The sequence below is a fragment of the Anser cygnoides genome, chromosome 4, assembly GCF_040182565.1.
Source record: "Anser cygnoides isolate HZ-2024a breed goose chromosome 4, Taihu_goose_T2T_genome, whole genome shotgun sequence".
NCBI lineage: Eukaryota > Metazoa > Chordata > Aves > Anseriformes > Anatidae > Anser > Anser cygnoides.
In genome coordinates this window covers 27200394-27218857 of record NC_089876.1, presented here as the reverse complement: position 1 = coordinate 27218857, position 18464 = coordinate 27200394, and the positions used below count along the sequence as shown (strand labels likewise).

Sequence of the window (18464 nt, the reverse complement as noted above, 5' to 3'; positions counted from 1 at the left end):
CAAATAGCTATGAATATCTGTAGAGGCTACAAATGGAAAGGAGCTGCATTAAACATAGAGTCCTTTGCTGGTTTTGTTAGTATAGTTTTGTCCAGATCAATTTGAAATGCTTTACACCAAAGTATCCAAGACATTAAAGTTTTTTTCTTGACTGTAGTAAGATAACACATTCTGTCTGACTTCTCATTGCTCTGAGCAATGCTCTTTTTCAATGCTCATAAACACAATAGGATGTTGTGTTCCTAGCACTTTGACATGAAACATCATAGAATAACTCACAAATCGGTCATGATGGTAGAAAGACCATTGTAGTGTGAAATACCAGAATTCTCATGGAACTCTTAGATAAAAAGTCTTTATTTAGCAACTGAATCTCTTTCCAAATTATAGGAATGACAATTCTGTTGAATGCTGTGAGAAAGCTGAAATTCTGCATGTTTTCATTCAGATTGCTCTGACTAAGCCTCAGCCTCTTTGAGGGAACTTAGTTACATCAATTCCAAAAAAAGAGACTTTTTTTTTTTTTTTTGGAATCACAGACCAGTTAGGAACCCGTGACTTACCAGTAGTTATAATCCAGATTCTCTAAACCTCTAATGTTTTCTAATGTGTCTTAATGGACCTCATTTTTCCTACTAATAGCCTATCCATCTTTTATTTTATTTTTTGGATCACGGATATTTGCAAACAGAGTCTTAAACAATTGTGTGTAACAGTCAGAGTAACCTTTGATCTTAGGCATAGGGAGTATGCTTAGCACAGACTGGATGCCTAATAAATAAGGGACTTCTCACGTGCCATCATAAAATAGATTTATTTTTCATAATTGAATTGTATCTTTAAGACTCCTTTGGGACTTCAGCTTGAATTACTGCTGTGAGCAGCATACTACTGAACAATACTGTCACCCCAAACTGGTACATGCCCACCAGTGAGCACCTAAGAACTTGGGCAGGATCCAAGGGATGATTTTGAGAACCTTTGGCATTTAATGTGGCAAATAACAGGTAGTTTCATATCTTAGGCTGTGAGCTTGCATTATTTCAGTAGCAAGCAGGAAGGGAATGGAAAGCATTGACTTTTTTTTTTTTGCCAGTAATGATGCCTAAGTATTTGTGTTCTTATAGCACTTGTATATGAAAAATTTTGTAAAATAGAATATCAAAAAAGTCAGAGAAAAAAATCCCAGGTATTTAAACTAAAAAGAACTCAATTGAAATTTCCCATTTTCCTTTTTTTTTATTTTTTTTTTTATTTTTATTTTTTTAACAAAGGAGAGAAAACGCAGCTGTTTGGAAAGTAGTGTTTGGGATAAGCAATCTTGATCATCCCTCAAGCTTCATGCAGACCCGACTAGTGAAGACGATTATCCTGCATCCGCGCTACAACAGAGCAGTCGTGGACTATGATATCAGCATTGTAGAACTAGATGAAGATATCAATGAAACAAGCTATGTAAGACCTGTCTGTCTGCCCAGCAAGGAACAGTTGGTGCAGCCAGATACCTACTGCTACATCACAGGCTGGGGACACATGGGCAACAAAAGTAAGATGAATACTTTTGGCAATCGTGGAAAACCACATTAACTACCTACTGGGTTAACCCAATAAGTGACCCCATTGCAATGCTTTATCCATTTATGCTAATGCTGGACTTTATTAAATGTTAAGGAACTGTAACTACTCATGGAGGAAAGCCAGCTGTTACTAGACTAGGTTTTTCAAATCAGTAGTCTAAATTTATGTTCCTCAATCCATATTTAGACAAGTGGCTTGATTTTTTTTCAAAAAATGCAGAGCATCTAGAAACTCCTATCAAGAAAACGACCTGAATTGGTTATAATTGTAGTCACTTAGGTTGTATTTAGGACTGTACTTAGATAAGAACTGTATCGGCTCATTACCAGGGAGTAACACTGTTCATTGAAAGCTGAAGGCACAGAAAGCAATTGCATAAAGGTCAAATGAACATTTTCTTGAGTCAATGCTCTGTGTCACATTTTAGGCTTGTGGCATGATTTGTTCCATGTGGGCATAATCAGAATTGTTTTTGTTTCTCTGAACAGAAATGTTGCTCTGTTTTTCATGCTCTGTTGCCACTGAAATCCTTGGGTCCCATTACAAGAACATTTACATTATGAAAATGTTTGTTTTGCCAAAATGATCCTGCATGCATCATATGCAAAGTATCCTGGCCCCAACGCTGTTACGCTCTGTCCATTGTGTTTCTCCCTTCTCTCTTATAGCAATTATTAGGGAAAGGTGTTTTTCTGTACACTGGAGAAGGAATTTTTCCTTTAAGTATTGCTCTACCCCTAGTGGCCTGGTCTTACATTTGGCAAAAACAGTATTACACTGGTGAGGAATATGTTATTTACAATCAGCTCTACCCATCTGAAACTATCTTTTAGGTAAATGCAGGAAAAAAAATAACACAATGCTTTTGTACCTCTGGTAAGTGGGAAAAGTTTATTTGCTCTCTAATATGGTTTCAACTTTGCTTTTAAAGATTTTATGTTACGAAGCTGCAAAAACCATCTTGGCTACACAGGATTTAGTACTTCATACCCTAGGTTTAACAGGTTTCCTTTGAATCTGAGCTCTGTCAGCTGTTCACAGTAGGAAGAAGTCCTGGATATGCTAAAATAATTCCAGTAACCTTTGATATCTGATTCCCTGATACACTAGGTCAAATTTACCAAATGTAACTCAAAATGCTTGTGTGTATACCAGGCTTGACCATGAGAGACACCAGGATCCTGCCATGGAGTGATGAGTTGACTCTCTCCTCCACCTCTCATTACTGTTTTCCAGCCAATACCACCCCCATCTTAAAAGTCCTGTTACACCCCACACAAAGGTGCTCTGCCTCCTCAGTCTCACTGAAAATGCACAATAAAGTGGAAGCGTGACACCAGTTCCCATGTGCTTGGTCCTTCTCCAGAAAGCAGCATGTATACTCCTGGCTCAGGAGCAGTAGTCATGAGTCCTGCAATGCAGCAGTGCAAAAAAGCACCTCCCTTCATCGGGGCTTTGTGCTAGAGGGGAGACCTTCTCTCCGTACATTTAATATATATATATATATATATAAAGTAATACTTAATATCTATCTTAATGGAAATATTTATCATATCTCAAAGATCCATCATAGATAAATATTTGTGTGTCCATGGGTATATAGTTTAATGCTTAATTCTGTTTTTCAGTGCCTTTTAAGCTTCAGGAGGGAGAAGTTCGCATCATTTCCTTAGAACAATGCCAGTCCTACTTTGACATGAAAACCATCACCAGTAGGATGCTGTGTGCCGGCTTTGAGTCTGGCACTGTGGACTCCTGCATGGTAAGCCTCTCTCTAAGGAGAAACTCACAGCTAGAAAGGCTTTTAGAAATCAAAGCTCTGTGACATTTACTAGGTACAGCATACTTCATCTACTACAAAAATGACAACAGTCTATTTACACATTTTAACCCAACTTTCATTATTACTAGTGTAACCAGTAGGTGGCCCTGCTTGAGCAGGGAGGCTGGACCAGATGACTTCCAGGAGTCCCAGCCTCAATGCCTCTGATTCTGTGAATCTGAAATCAACTTCAGTTTGTGGGAATGAAATACTGCTTGAACAGTCTAAGGTTTATCTGTATTAGCTAACTATTAGGCTAACATCTTAAAATTAGTATGAGCCATTCGCAGATACATTTTTGTATGGTTATAATGGGGAATAAATACCAGTAACACTGAATGCTGATACATAGTTCAGCAGAGCAGCCAGTCTTAACAGCTGATTAAAGTTAGTAAAGGCAAATCACCCTAGAAACTGGCATAGCTTTAACATATGACTGCTGGCTATGTGTAGCCCCTATAGACTTTTTTTTTTCTCTTTCATATTGCAGGGTGACAGCGGAGGACCACTTGTATGTGAGCAACCTGCAGGGCGCTGGACTTTGTTTGGTTTAACATCTTGGGGCTCTGTCTGCTTTTCCAAGGTTTTGGGACCAGGAGTTTACAGCAACGTGTCACATTTTATTGAGTGGATTGAAAGACAAATATACATCCACACCTTTCTGCTAAACTAACTCCAGATGGTAAGAATTGTGCTGACAGACATAAGGAAAATGGAAACAGCACTTCAATACTGAAGATTTTGCAGTCCAGAAGCTCCGTGAAAAGGAGTTTCAGGCTCTTCTATTGTTGTGGAGCTATGGAATATGCAGTGTATGTTAATGGTCAACCCTCTGCTGGTGAATATACTTTGGGGTAGAATTAATAATCCTTTTTGACTTTTCTTTTAACTTTTGTGGTGCTACTCTGAGCACAGCAAAAGGCTTAAAAGAAAAGAAAGAGCCACTTTCTGCCTTTCAGATATTCAAACTTAGCAGTAGCACAGACTAGCAAAACTTTTTAAATAGCCTATTTTAATACTACTCACTCAGTAGCACATGCGTTCACACTCATTGTCATGAGGTATGAACTCAGTGCGGCCAGATGCTGCCGACAGGATACGTATTCACAAGGGCCACACCACGGGCTGGAGGGTGTGGAAGAGACTGCCGAGCTTGTGTGTCCACCTCGCCCAGGGCACATCAGTACAAGTGCAGGTCTCTGAAGGGGCACAGCCCTGTGCTGTTGGTGTGCCGGAGCCAACACCGCCTGTCTCAGGGGGGCTGACACGGGCACGGCACTTACTGTCCTGACTCCACAGCTCCTGTTCCCGCTGCCAGCTTGGGCACCTCTGCAGGGTGTTGGGTGGCACCAGTAGGCGAAAAGGCCTGTAACTACTACTTGAGGCACCTGAGACCAAAATTTTGTTGTTCAGCCTCTTTGGATGGATTCTACTTAAGTTTCTATTGCTTAATTTTCTGAAGCTTCCGTGTCTCAGTGTGCCCAGAAATACCCGGGTCTTGACTGCACTACATGGAGTAGCATATTTATCAAACCTATGCCCCTTTGGCTTTTCTTCCCCTTTTGGTATAGTGTGTTCAGTCTATAAAGCATGCATTGACACTCTAACCCTCTAAAACAATACTGTTAGCAATGTCACTGCAACAGTTTTTGTCCCAAGAGTAAGCTAGTTTGAGCATCTGGTGAGATGCAGAAAATGTAGATTTTAAAGTAAAAAAGATACAGTGTGAGCAAATACTGGGAAATAATATTGGGAAACTGAGTATTTTTGGATAGGTCTCTTCTAGTATCTTAGTATCTTCCACTGAAAGTTTCATTTTGCTGAGCAAGATTAAACAATCCGGAGAGAGAAAAAGGCAAGAAGAAATCTGAATGAAAAAAGACTTGGATCCCAGCTTCTGCTCAAACGAGAATTAGAAATATGGTAAGCAAAGTACAATAGCTTCATCAGCAAAGGCTCAGAGAGCCCTACTCGGGTGCTTGATGGCAGAGGGCTCTGCCTAGTAGGCAAGAGGCTAAGCCTCGACTCCAGGAGTCTGGAAAAAAACCTACAGTGGAGCTTGGCACCTCTTTCTGGTGCTAGAGGGGAGCTGTTTCTTACGGCTGCTGTAGGTGATGCTCTGCACATCTCATGTTTTTTCTGGGAGGCCAGAGTAGGAGGAGTCAGGAAGCTGAGGCTTACAGGATGAATTTCACTGGGGAGCAACGCGTCTAAAAGCTGGGCGTTTTCAGTGCTGTGCCTAGTCCCCTGTGAACTCAGCCTGAGGCACGTAATTACCCTCGCTGCTACCTCTGGCACGTCCCCATGACAGCACGGCAGGGCCTTGTCAATAAATACCAGGACTGCCGTGTGTGGAAACACGTACCAGAAGAGCCAACTAATGGACCCTTCAGGTACTATTAATCACATTACAACTAACCTACATAGACCTGACTATTGCTTTGGTGAAAGTTTTACCTCTTTTTTCCATATCTTTTCCTTTAACATGCCTAATGTTAGACATACTAGACAGCACCCTGTAGAGCATTATTAAAAAATAATCAGTATTTATGTTATGGGTTCTGAAATAATTTAAATGACTATGGTATCACTGTTTCATGCTCAGAAAGAAAACTTTCCTAGTTATTACTTTTCTTTTCTTTCTCTATTAAGGATTTTGCTTTTACTGTAACATATAAATGCTTTCCCCAGACAGAAAGCAGCTGCGGCCATGTTTTTCCAGTGCAGGTTGGCTGCATATGGAGCAGGTTACTGATGCCCTTGTTTCAAGGGTACGTAAATGGCAGCTCTTGGTCCCCTGCTTTAGCTTTTCTCTGGGGCCAGGATCTGTTGCAACAGATTTCAGCCAGGTCTGCCTTCTATGGGTAAAAGCCAGGATGTGCTCTGTGAAATGAGCAGCCCAGCCTGACAGCCCTTCACCAGGTGAAGCGGTTAGCTGCTTGGAATTCTGCCAAGGACAGGCACTGCCAAATGATAACACGTAAAGTAATAGTGCATTTTAATTAACTGGGTTTGGTCACCAGTTTCCAAGCAGTCCCTCCTCCCAGGAAACAAGAGAGAGTCCTCCTTAAACTCACACTCCAGCCCTGTCCTGTTCTGGATCACTCAGAAAATATTACCCCAGCCCAATGGCTTTAGGAGGGAGCAGCAGGGTCTTAGCAGGGTCTTTTCCTTCCCCACAACTCTATCTGCCACAACATTCCATGTAAAGAGGAAATTTGTAATTTTATAAATGTATTTTTATACTGCTTTTTTCTATGTGTGCACATGAAATAGGCAACTATATTCCTCCTTCCACTGTATCAAGCCTTTCCTCGTGTGCTGACATAATGGTTATGATCACAACTATGCTGTGTCTCTTACAAGTGTAGCTGCACTGCAAGGTAACACATTTGTTGGTTTTACTTCTACCACAGCTGTACATCAAACTGTACTGTCAAACAGATGTGTTTCTCTCTAGCTGTACTAATAAAAATTTACAATCATTTTCCAAGTAACTTCTCTGTTCAAAATGTGTCTTAATTTTTCCAACAACTCAATGACAATTCAGAGGTGTGAAGAGATTCAGGATAAAGTTATAGCTTTAGCAATAAGGCCGAAATATAGCTTTGAAATGGTGTTTGCATACCCTTATCTAGTTTTTTAAGCATTATAGCATTTGGGGAGGTTTTGGCACTACAACCACTGTACAACTTCTGGCTTCTTCTTCATGTGTGCTTCCAGTATATAGAACATTACTAAGAACACCACTGCCAACAACTATTCAAGACTGAAAAATCTGAAAAACACTAAAATCAGATTTCTCTGAACACATTTTGCTCTATGGCATTCCTTAGGAATACAGTTAGTTTAAATAAATATCTATCATCTCCTTATAACCAGTACGCTGTACTTCAACATGTGCACATGCTGAAATAAAAATATTCGCATGCATAAACATGAAAGTGTTAAAATTTGGCTTTTAAGTGCAGTCAGCAGTAAGATACGCAGAACCATGAGGATGGGAGTAAAATAACCAGGATAAAACAAAAACTAGTAATACAAAAACCACACTGAAATTCAGCTACAGGAACGTTCTTAATACAGTCACCTCCAGAACTTGATCATTAACTCCTGCAGAGAGCATGGACTGCTCAGACCAGCAGCAGACCCAGGGCTGGCGGGAGCAAGGGGTGCTCTGTGTTAGCTCCTCCGTGGCCCCATGCTGCAGCCAGCGGTGCTAAGGGAAAAACCTGGGTCAGCCTCTCAGCTCAAACTGTGCCCCATGTACAGGCCAGAGCTCGCTGGGCTGCAAAAACACTCGCTAAATAAAGGCTGGGGCTGACTGCCACCTGCAAATGCTTAGTGCACATGCTGCTGCTGGGGAAATTAAAAAAAAAAAAAAAAAAAAAGAAAAAAGTGTTTTTCTGTGGATCAAATATTGCACACCAACCTGTGAGTTAAAGCTGCTCTAAGTGTAGCTACAAAGTTGGGATGGGAGCCCGAAGGTTGTTTTCTTTTTTTTTTTTTTTTTAATCTGACAACCAACACTTTAGACACTGTGTTTTCCTTTATGACATCTGCAAGACACCTGTGAGAGGATCTTAAAAAGCTTGTTTTCCAAATGGAAAAGTCAGGTCATGTTGTGCCTAAGTGCAGGATTGCAGAAGCAAGCAGGGGATTGTGAAGTCTCCAGTGCAAAAAAAAAAACAACAAAAAAACATTCAACTGTTGAGAAGCAAGGCGAGAACATTTCACTTGCACCCTTCATTTGGCACCACTTTAGATATGGCCAATTAAAATTTTAAAGTTTTTATTAAAGACTCACTACCCTCATCTCCCATTCAGTAAAAATAGCAAGTGATCACAGCAGACAGCCATTACATTTTTCTGCTGTTTGTATCCACCAAATGAAAGAAAAAAACAAAAGATCAGATTTTACACAATGTATTTTTAGCATTCGTATGGCTTGTCAAAGTCCTCTGAAAGCATATAACCTAGGTTATAGTGAAGAATTTTAAGCTAGGTGCACCATCAGTGAAACAACACACCAATAAAAAAAATGAAATGCTGTGTGTGTTATTTTGTACCACTTTGACTGGTATAAAAGTACTCACCATCAGTGGTATCATCGGTAGAGAGGAAATTTTTAAGAGTACCTGAAATTCCAAGGCGATCCACAGGGTCTAGAACTTCTGAGACACTGATGAAATAATCCTCCACCCAATTTGTGAATACATCTTGAAAGCCCCACCAGAACTAAGCACTGAGTAGTGGGGTGACTGGGCTTGTAAAAAGGCAACCAACAGCAACTCAATGTCCCAGAGGCACAGGAAGGCAGCTGGAGGGCACGAAGCCGGCCCTAGTTCTAACAGCAGAGGGCCACTTGTGCTTCTTGGTGCACTTATTTAGCTGCCACAGCTTACAGTCAGAATTGGAAAGATCTTGAGTACTTACAGCTTTTATATGATACACGTGAACTCCTGAGACTTAAAGATCACCCACCTATTGAATTTCCTCATAGGCACTGCTCCTGCAGCAGAGGCAACAGAAGGATCGCTGTGCTTTAAGCTCAAGGAGTGCAGCTCAGTCCAATGCTGTCACCCAGCTCCCTTCTACAGTGACAGGAAGGGGAGAGAGCTGAGCCCAGAATGCCTGTAAGTCACCACAGAGAGTCCCCGAGCTCACCCACGAGAGCGCAACGTACCTTAGTCCCTTTAGTGATTCTTCAAAAGCACACAACCGCACAACCTCTCCATCACTAATCCACACTTCACCATTCTTTTGGGTGCTAAAATCTAACTCTTTGCTTCTCAAATATCTAACTCGCTTGAAACTTAGCTGCCAAAATCTGCCTTTTGGACTCAGTGTCAGTTTGCTGACAGTGAGCAAGTCAGGATATCATAGCTCAGAGAACGTGCTCTCCGCTAGATCCTCTCAGCTAGCACTACAACAGAAAGAACAAGAGAATCCAAAGTGATGAAAAGAATGACTGAATGAAATGGTGGAAACAGTCTTGCATCACTGGTTATTGTCATGAGACGATAACCACCTCTTTTCTGTCACACAAGTGAAGAGAGGAAATAGATCTAAGGTGCAGAAGAAACATTCAGGTGAGATACTGGAAACACCAGTATTTGACTTCCACGGCAGGAAAGCACTGGAGCTGTTTACAACAGGAGAACCTGTGCTAGGAATGACAGGGGTAGAGCTGAGCCTGCCCTGGAGCTCTGCTGGAGCACAGCAGGTCACTCTGGCATTCATTACGTCCCAGCAAGTCCGCCCCTGCGTGATTCTGCCCTCATACCAGCTCATCTCCCTGCACTACCTGCTGGCTGCTTTGCATCTTCTAGGATACCTCACGGTTCCCATGGTTTGCAGAGAAAGCTGAGATGTTTCAGTCAGGACACCTGGAGTCCACCCCGGCAAGTCAACCCCAGCTGCTATGTCCCTCTCTCTTCTCCTCAAGTCTTTCCAAATCTGGTCCTGTAAATGATGTTCCCCAACTGCAAAAAACACAAGGGTAACAAGCAAGTATACTACAGGCAAACACCTAGAAATCATAACTGCGAAACAACTTAGCCTGGACATGTTGTCTCAGAATTTGAACGTTTGCTTTCACTTCAAATGTGCACATTAAACATATGTTAGAATTTATCAAAAATTATTTTGTCATATGTTGAATCAAATTTAAAAAATATTTGCAAAAACGTCCGTCTCACTGGCTCCTTCCACTGGTCTTCCTCTACAGGCTAAACAAAAAGATATTTTTCTCCTCACTAGCAGTAAGGATGGAGTCAGCACGAATTACATTCTACCTTTTGAAAACAGAACCGTTTCAAACTTTTGGCAACATGTGGTGACCTGTGTTTGAATGAACTTAGCACGCCCTCAATATCTGCCCTACATAGCAGCAGCTGTCCTAGACCTCACAGCGTTTGTTTAAATTCTTTCAGAGATCTTAGAAGATGTGGAATATGTAATGTTGATCATTGGCATGGAAAACTCATGGTTCAATTAAAAAGCAGAGCCCTTGCCCCAAACATGGTGTCTAAAAATAAACAGACAAATCTTGGCAATTTGAAAGCTGAAAGTTTTAGAACGAAACATAACAAAAAATGGGCTCAGTAATAATAATTCATTAACTGCTAAAGTTTGAGGAAATAGTTTATTTCAACAGGTGCTAGTGGATACAAACAATTTCCTAAATTCCTCCATAAATTGGCCATATAAATTTTTGGGCAGAGAAGTAAAAAGGAGGCAATATTTTTGACAGCCAGAACTCCAGAAATAGGCCACACACATCTCAGCTAGCTTTTGTGCAGCTTGCAGAGCAGTGGGGAAATGGCAGATACAGGACATCTCCAAGATATTTATGCAACAGAGCTCAAATGTGGGGCTCACAAATGGCTATACTTTTGAGCAGCCTTTGTAGATACTTACTGTTGTTTATTATAAAAGTCTGGAAGAATGTAAAAACACCTGAGAGTCAAGAAGAGAAATGTCATCAGCTACAAGTTGCTGTGCCTGTAGACACATGGGAGCTACCCATTGCCACTTGCAGACGATTTTCCAGTGCAGGCACGAGGTAGAATCTAGAGAAAATTCAGGCAGCCAACATACAAGTTGGGTGAGGAGGAAAAAAAGTCCAGTCAGTGTGAATGACATGAAAGGGAACATGGAGACAAAGAGAAAGGATGTAGCAGGAGGATGAACTACCATGGAGAATAAAAAGCTGCACAAGAATTTTCTCCTCCCGTGGGAGAGGAAGGTGAGGGAGACATGGGAGCTATATGTCTCATCCAGGATACCTTCCTAACGGTTTAAGTTGAGTTTGGACAGCAGTGAGACAGTTTTAGCAATAGATGGTGGAGGAGCAGGACAACAATGGTTAAAACAATTGTTATGTACAAACACTGAGAAGTCTTGCAACAAACCAACTAAAAACACTGCATCCCAGGCTTTCTGCTTACTGCATACTTCAGCATGCCATGAATCCCAGGCAATATGACAATTTTAAGACAGCAATGCAAGGGAGCAGCGTGGCTTATTACAGAGTGAATCTTACCTGAACTAGATCCCACAGATCTGTAATTCATACAAAGTCCTGTCTATAACACCAAGAGGCATTATGCAACGTTGCATGAAAGACAGAAACAGTATGCGGTCTACTACATAAAAAAATAACAAAATTCAGCCATTTAGGCCTTAATGTCTTAATAAATTACTGAAAAGCTTTATAAACACAAAAGCTTTTAAGCAAATGGGTGCATCATCTTCCCTGGCTGAAGAAAACAAAACCGCAATGTAGCATACATCAGCAGTTATTATTCTTGGATTTTCAATAGTTCACATTCCAACTTTGTAAATCACATTAAACCAGCTTGTGCGCACAAAAGAATTCAAACCTGCTCTGTGTTCAAACCTGCTAGAGAAATGGCACTTTTGCCCTCTTCAGAAGTACGCTGAGAGACTTTGGCACAGCAGTTACTACTTCCGTAGGAGTCTGAATTAGTTTCCTTTGATAAATTCAGAAATACAGTCCTTTCAGAGCTCAGGCTGTTTGTGTTCCCAGACTCATCCTGAATGTCTGATAAGGAGACTTCCTCCACTAACCCCCCTCTTGAACAGAACTGTAAAGGTGTTTTAGAAGTTGGCAAAACACTGGCAATGCTTTCTTCCTCTGATACAGCACCTGTGGCTGAGCTGGAAGACCCAGAAGTAACCTGGAACTCCATTCTACAGTTTACAACGCAATCATCTTTCCATCTCTTAATTGCTTCCCTCTGCTCCTCAGGGATCAGTTTGTCAAGGTGCTTGGCTCTCATCACCGGAGACGGAAACAACGTTCCTTGGAGAACTCTCAGCAAATATCTACAAAATAAACACAGTTTCAAATAAGCTGTTTAGAAGCAGACTCAAAACTGTTTCCAGGATCACTAAAGAAAACCAAACACCATTCATGTAAACCTAGAGGCGGCTGCAGCCTCTAAAACATGCTTTTGCTGGTGCCATTTTGCGAACATAAATTATCAGGTCAGAAACTGCACCAGAAAAACTAGCATTTTCAAAGGCTGATGCTTCCATTTTTTTGTCCTGCGCAAAGACTTACAGAACCATAGAATGGTTTGGATTGGATGGTACCTTAAAGGTCATCTAGTTCCAACCCCTCTGCAACTAATCATCAGGTTTCCCAAAGCCCCATCCAACCTGGCCTCGAACACTTTTGGGGATGGGGCATTAGAAAAAAATCATGCTTCAAACTGAGATGACGTTTATCACTGCTGGTTCACATTAATAATATGGCACTCATACAGCCCTAGAAAGCTGGGGGCAGTAGTCAGAACACCTTTCTAAAACCTTTCTAAAATTTTCCAGGAGCCAGAGAATTGAACAGAAGCAAGAAAGAACAAGAAGGCAAAGACCAAAGAAATAAAGCATCACATGCAGTACCAGCAGTATAGTACAAGTGATGTTCTGTAAAGAAAATCTAGGATTAATTAATATTGGAACTAACTTCCCTGGTGGCTTAGGTTGGGCTAAGGTTTTAATCATAGACTTTTGCAGTGAGTTTTCAGATTCAACAAGGCCTTTAACATCTATCTCTCTGTAGGAAACCTACTCCTTAAAAACTCCAGTGAAAGTCCTAGTCTTAGGTGAGAAGGTGTAGAACACCCTCTAGCTTCATAGTTCCAAGTGAAGGCTTTTCAGCATCTTACAAAAGATTACAGCGGAAATAAGCAAGAAAAAAATGTATGTGTGACAGCAGCCATTCTGTGTTACAAGTCTATCAAACCATCAGTTGGGAAGAGCTTGAATCAGCTAGAACAGCTATAAATGTTCTGGGGTATTGGCATGGGGAGAGCGAAAGTGATTCAGAGAATGCTTTGCATTTAACTCATCATGAAAAACATTGCCACTGTTCAAAATGGAATACTTGTAAATTGGAAGCAGTCAGCAACCCAAAACCTTTCTCCTACCTAGGCTGTTTACAGCTCTATAAAAGGTCCTAGAACAGCATTTGCTACTAGCATTATATAGTTTATATTTAATGAAGTTTACTTTGATTACCTGTCATTAAGAAGCTGTCCTCGCATGATTTCTCTTGTAGAATTACAAAATTTTATTTGCTTTTTGGGGGGAACAGACGACTTCTAAGCAGAGATTTATAGTACCAAAGACTCAATGAAAATTAATTTGTTACCAACAGGAACCTGTGATTATAAAACAGAAAAATACCTTGGCAGCAGAGCAACACAAGTAGTCAGGAGGCAGACGAGGTAAAATACTGGGTCTGTCATGTGCCTTTCCATGATCCAATATGGATTTGATGGTGGGTTATGGGTTTTGCAGGTTGCCCCAAAAGCCAGAGTGAAGACAAAGTAAAATAGGATGCTGCCAACTATAACTACTGCATGTATCCAAGTCTGCAATTCAGAAAAGAAAAGAAGTCAGATTTAAGCTGTCAACAGAAAGAACCATAACTCCTGTACGCACATGCATGTGTGAACATGCACACATGCACTCTTCCTCCAAGGACAGGTTATTAATGTAAGAAAGGGTAGACCTGTTCAGACAGTATTCCTAATTCCATACAAAACACTACCAGGAAGGAATGAACCTTATTCCTACAGTTCATAGATAACCAGCTGTTTAATTTTGATTTTTTAATTCTACTAAAAGCATAGTTTTTGATGCATTTGTGGAAGCCTTTATAATGCTGTTTGCCTTATATGACCACCTTATTCACTGGCAGCACAGAAAGATTTCTCAAGCAATGGAGGCAGATCTTTCCATGCCACTACCCCTAATATATTTGGCTCGAGACATTGACTAAGTGTTCTTCATTGGAGTGATGGCTATAATAGTTACTATGGAAACAACACTGTCAATGGTCTGTCAGCTTGCCGACACACAATGCCAAATAAAACCCATTTATGTAATCTTTTCCTATTCAGAGCACGGATACACTCATGCTATGCATATATTCTGAATAAATGAATAAAGGTGTTGTTTTCATAACATAATGTTTCTCTAGAGCAGACCACCAGTTTAAAGCATTCAAAATCAACAGATGATATTGCATTCTTGAAGCAAGCTTTGGGAACTTATGAAAGCTCAAGCAGATCACTGGTTGGTTTTACCACTTGCAAAACCAAACTGACATCCCAAACCCACTGAATCTTGGTAAGGCAGGATCCTTTACTAGCTACAAATAATTCCGAGACCAAATTTTGTTAATTTTAGTCATACAAATAATTCTGTTGGCTCCAAGCACTCACCACAGACTTGCACTCTATGAGAAGGTGCAACAATATTATGAAGAGAGCTGCTGTGTTTATAGGATTTCCAAAAGAAAAAATGTCTATGTCTGAGCCATAGTAAGTCTGTAAGGGAAGATGACAGTCAGTTAAATACATTCTTTACCTCTAGTCTTAATATGCAAAGCAGCATTATTAGTTTAAATACCGGACACATCTGCATGCACACAGTTCAATTCAGTTCCTACGACAATCCTGCTAGTACAAATTTATATATGATGAAGTACAATGAAAAACGGTATTGTTTTCTCTAATTTGCCTGAGTTTTTAATATGTCAAAGTATATAGGAGTATTTCATATTCAGCACTTACAAAGTAAGGCACAAAAAAGCAAACAAGACTTTGGTAAAAAGCGTCCAGCAAGGTTATCCAGAAAGTTGAAGGCAAGTAGGCCTGTAAGAAAAAAAACAGAATGTCACTGAAACAAACTGAACAAATTGCTGCAGCTTTATTTAGAATTCATTTGGATTTGGAGAAAGATTATCTGCAGAATAACTCCAGTTTCCCAACAAAGAAGCATCTTTTATTCCATAATAAGAATAAAGAGCTCACTCGGCATATGTAGCTAACCGCTAGGATTTAAATCAGCAGCTAGATCTGTGAACTCTGATCTTACAGCTGTTTCTCCAAGAACAGACCTACCAGAGTCAAACCTAAGTGAGTAATAAGGAAGGGAGAGAGCTAGCGGACAGTGTTGCAAGGGGGACACCCTTGCAACTTACCATCACTGGATGCCAAGTCTCACTTTCCTTCCAAATCCACTTCCTTCTTTTTTGCACATATGCTTCTGCCTCTTAGTTTCTGCTGGTTGACTCCTCTGTCCTTACCAGACTGTAATGTGAGCTAACTAATCTTACTAGAAGGTGAGAAAGCAATTTGCTTTTCTGCTGGTAAACTCACTAAAACTTTGTTCGTTTAGCGAGTTTAATTGACTCCTCAAAGGATCTGATGAACAACAAAGCTGGCACAAGGGGGGCAGTTTAACCACATGGGTGAAAATGGTTAGAGGGAAGAAGAGAAGGGAGAAAACGAGGAGGAACGAGCCTACCCCACACACTCAGTGGCCGCAAACTGTTGTGACAGCTCAACTGCTTATGAAACTATAGCTTTATTTGTCCTGGCTCAGATATATACCATTCCTTCAGGCACTACATTGAAGCACACATGGGAGCCGTCTAGTCACACAGGATTTCCTCTCCAGTTAGTAAAGAGAGATTAAAAGCCACACAGCCCTTCTCTTTGGCATGCAAAACTAGTCTTCTCATTTGCCCATGTCAGGGAAGTGCTTTAAATCACTGAAGATGAATCCAAGTTACTGTCCATTTTATAGCTTGTACAGAGCTGTGCACTTATGATATGATGGTGCAATATTATGACAAATATCTTTTAAGCATTTCTCTTTCTTTCGCACTGCACTTAATTCAAAGCAGCTATTTCACTGTTATTTTCATTCAAGAAAAGAAATGATATACTGCTTAACAACTCCAACCACAGGGCAAGACAATGCTGAGCTGGACAAAAGAGAGAAAGCTCTGATAAAACCTTAGAAAAGAAAAAACAAAAAAGAAAAAAGGCACAGAGAGGAAAACAACTGTGTAATGAAGCAATTTTGGTTATGTTGCCTCAAAAGCATCCGCTCAGCTCATTGTATATATCCCGAAGACCAAAATAAAGGGCTAAATCCTGAGGCCTTGTAACATTTACTTAGTCAAAAGTCTGTGACTGAGAAAGCACAGAGCAGAAAAAACAGCTTTTGTTTGTGCATGCATTGTACAGGTCTGGATCTAAAAAAGAAAGTGGTTTTAAACTTCGTGTTTGCATGACATAAACCATGAAGGAAAGAAAGAAATGGCTCAAATGCTGATCATTTCAAATTGCTTCAGGCCAAACATTCTTTAACCTACCACAGATTTCTGGCTCATCACATACAGCTGCGGGATCTGCATGAGAATCTCTGCAGACACATCTTTGTCCAAGACACCATAAACGATGGGTGGCACCGATGTAAAAAGGAGATTGAAAAGAATCAAGATCCAATAGTCAGTCATTGATGTGCCTGAAAACCCACAGAAGAACTGGTACCAGAACAAGAGGTTCACGTAGGCCTGAAAAGTTAATGATGAGATGACAAATGTTACCCATAGAGACAAGTGTTTTAAAAACAAGAGGAAAATAGGCAGATCATAGGTCTGGTCACAGTAATCTGTGGAAAATTATGTATAATTGCTATAGATCCCCTGCCAATCCCACACTTGAAATTACATTTGGCTAAAACACATCTTTGCATTTAAAAACTGTATACATGGCTTGTTTAAATATTCATGCTGCCACTACATTAAGTAATGCCTGCTACCCAGATTTTAATCAAATTAGACGGTGGCTTTGAGTGGAAAACTCAGTCCAAGGAATAGGAGTGTCTAGTCTCTGCAGATGTAAATGGGAAACTGAACTGTTGGACGTATGCTCTTTGTGTCTCTTTGAACTCATTCACAATAGAAACTTAAAAATAATATGAAGCTACATTAGACCCTGCAGCACTTTCAAATAAGAAAACTGATTTGCCTAGGTTGGGACAGCTACATACCACATTCTTGTAGAAGAAGTAGAGCACCATGTTGGTAAGTCTGGTATAACACCAGTGACCATGGACAAGCAGCAGCTTCCTGAGGTGTCTAAACTGAGAGATTGCAAAGTCACTTGCCATCACAGCCTGCAATACAAATGAAGAAAAAGATATGTTACATCCAAACTGTTAAAGATGAACTTCAAGTACTGCCAAACAAGCAATTGATGTACTACTGGAAACTCTTATTTTGTGATTTGTTACACATAATACATATGGCCCTAGCCTCATTCAGATCTGACCCCTCTGTACCACGTTTTACACTAACACACACAGCTCAGCCCAACACAACATATGCAGGTGTGAGGCTGCCTGTCTTTATTATTACCACACAACTTCACAGAAATCACTGATGCTTGGGCTGCTTGTTTCACGGCATGAAATGAATGCTGGGGAGTTCAAATAGCAAGCTCTGCTGTTTGGAGTTTGAACCCCTGCAGCCTCAGCTTCTGTGTGCTCCTGATGAGCGCAGAGGCATGGCTGTGAGCTCAGGATGCAAACTGTGCCCCCCCTGGATACAGTAATGGGCTGTGAAGCCGCTGGGTCTCCAGAGTAAGCTGAACAGGTTTAAAATGGATTCAGATGTCACTTGCAGCTGTCTTTGTATACACTACCTGCATGCCTTCTTGGCCCAAGATTCCCACGCCAGTGTCAGCCACCTGGATCATACTGACATCATTGGCACCATCACCTACAGAGAAAAGAAAAGGGGAGAAATCAAAACTAAGCTCTCTCACTTGGAATGCGACCTAGAGGCAGCTTTGCTGGCTACCACATTGCCATGGAGGTGGCAGGAAAAGGCAAATATATCAGAACACCACAGAGTTCAGAGAAAAACAATTTTGTAGCCAATAATGCAGCCTACGAAAAACCCTATGGAAAGCAGGATTAGTATGTGGGAGGCCTGACTGAACTGAGCGATATTCTCCAAAGGTATATTAGGTGCTCCTTTTGTCAGAATTTAGTCAGTATGCTTGAACAGAAAGTATGTGTGTTTTAAATCACACCCAGTCATCTCTTTCCCTCATTATTTTGCGGGTTGTGATGAAGAACAACAGAGAAAATCGTCTCACTTTCCCCTTCCGACATGTCACTGTACATGACTGCTGCTGTCCTTGTTGCTTTGGATTACCATGAGTGT

The 18464-nt window shown here is 40.8% G+C and overlaps 2 protein-coding genes across 8 annotated transcripts in view; one reads left to right on the top strand and one right to left on the bottom strand.

The window, feature by feature from the left end:
- The window catches only part of CORIN (corin, serine peptidase), a 134070-nt gene extending 127179 nt beyond the window's left edge, over positions 1 to 6891 (top strand). For 2 of the 3 annotated variants that reach the window (XM_048072933.2, XM_048072932.2), the window contains 3 exons: positions 1275 to 1546; positions 3207 to 3340; positions 3891 to 6891. In XM_048072933.2, the coding sequence (XP_047928890.1) occupies positions 1275 to 1546; positions 3207 to 3340; positions 3891 to 4073 (589 nt within the window). In that variant the 3' untranslated portion in view covers positions 4074 to 6891. Of the gene's footprint in view, positions 1 to 1274; positions 1547 to 3206; positions 3341 to 3890 lie in introns of those variants that run through there. The other variant, XR_007166609.2, reaches the window with a different exon arrangement.
- A 3642-nt stretch (positions 6892 to 10533) lies between these two features.
- Positions 10534 to 18464, bottom strand: part of ATP10D (ATPase phospholipid transporting 10D (putative)) — a 45358-nt gene continuing 37427 nt past the window's right edge. For all 5 annotated transcript variants that reach the window (XM_048072930.2, XM_066995835.1, XM_066995834.1 and 2 more), the window contains 7 exons: positions 17938 to 18014; positions 17285 to 17410; positions 16605 to 16805; positions 15013 to 15093; positions 14662 to 14766; positions 13619 to 13806; positions 10534 to 12253 (listed from right to left, as the gene is read on the bottom strand). In XM_048072930.2, coding sequence (XP_047928887.1) covers positions 11782 to 12253; positions 13619 to 13806; positions 14662 to 14766; positions 15013 to 15093; positions 16605 to 16805; positions 17285 to 17410; positions 17938 to 18014 — 1250 coding nt within the window. In that variant the 3' untranslated portion in view covers positions 10534 to 11781. The remainder of the gene's footprint in view (positions 12254 to 13618; positions 13807 to 14661; positions 14767 to 15012; positions 15094 to 16604; positions 16806 to 17284; positions 17411 to 17937; positions 18015 to 18464) is intronic.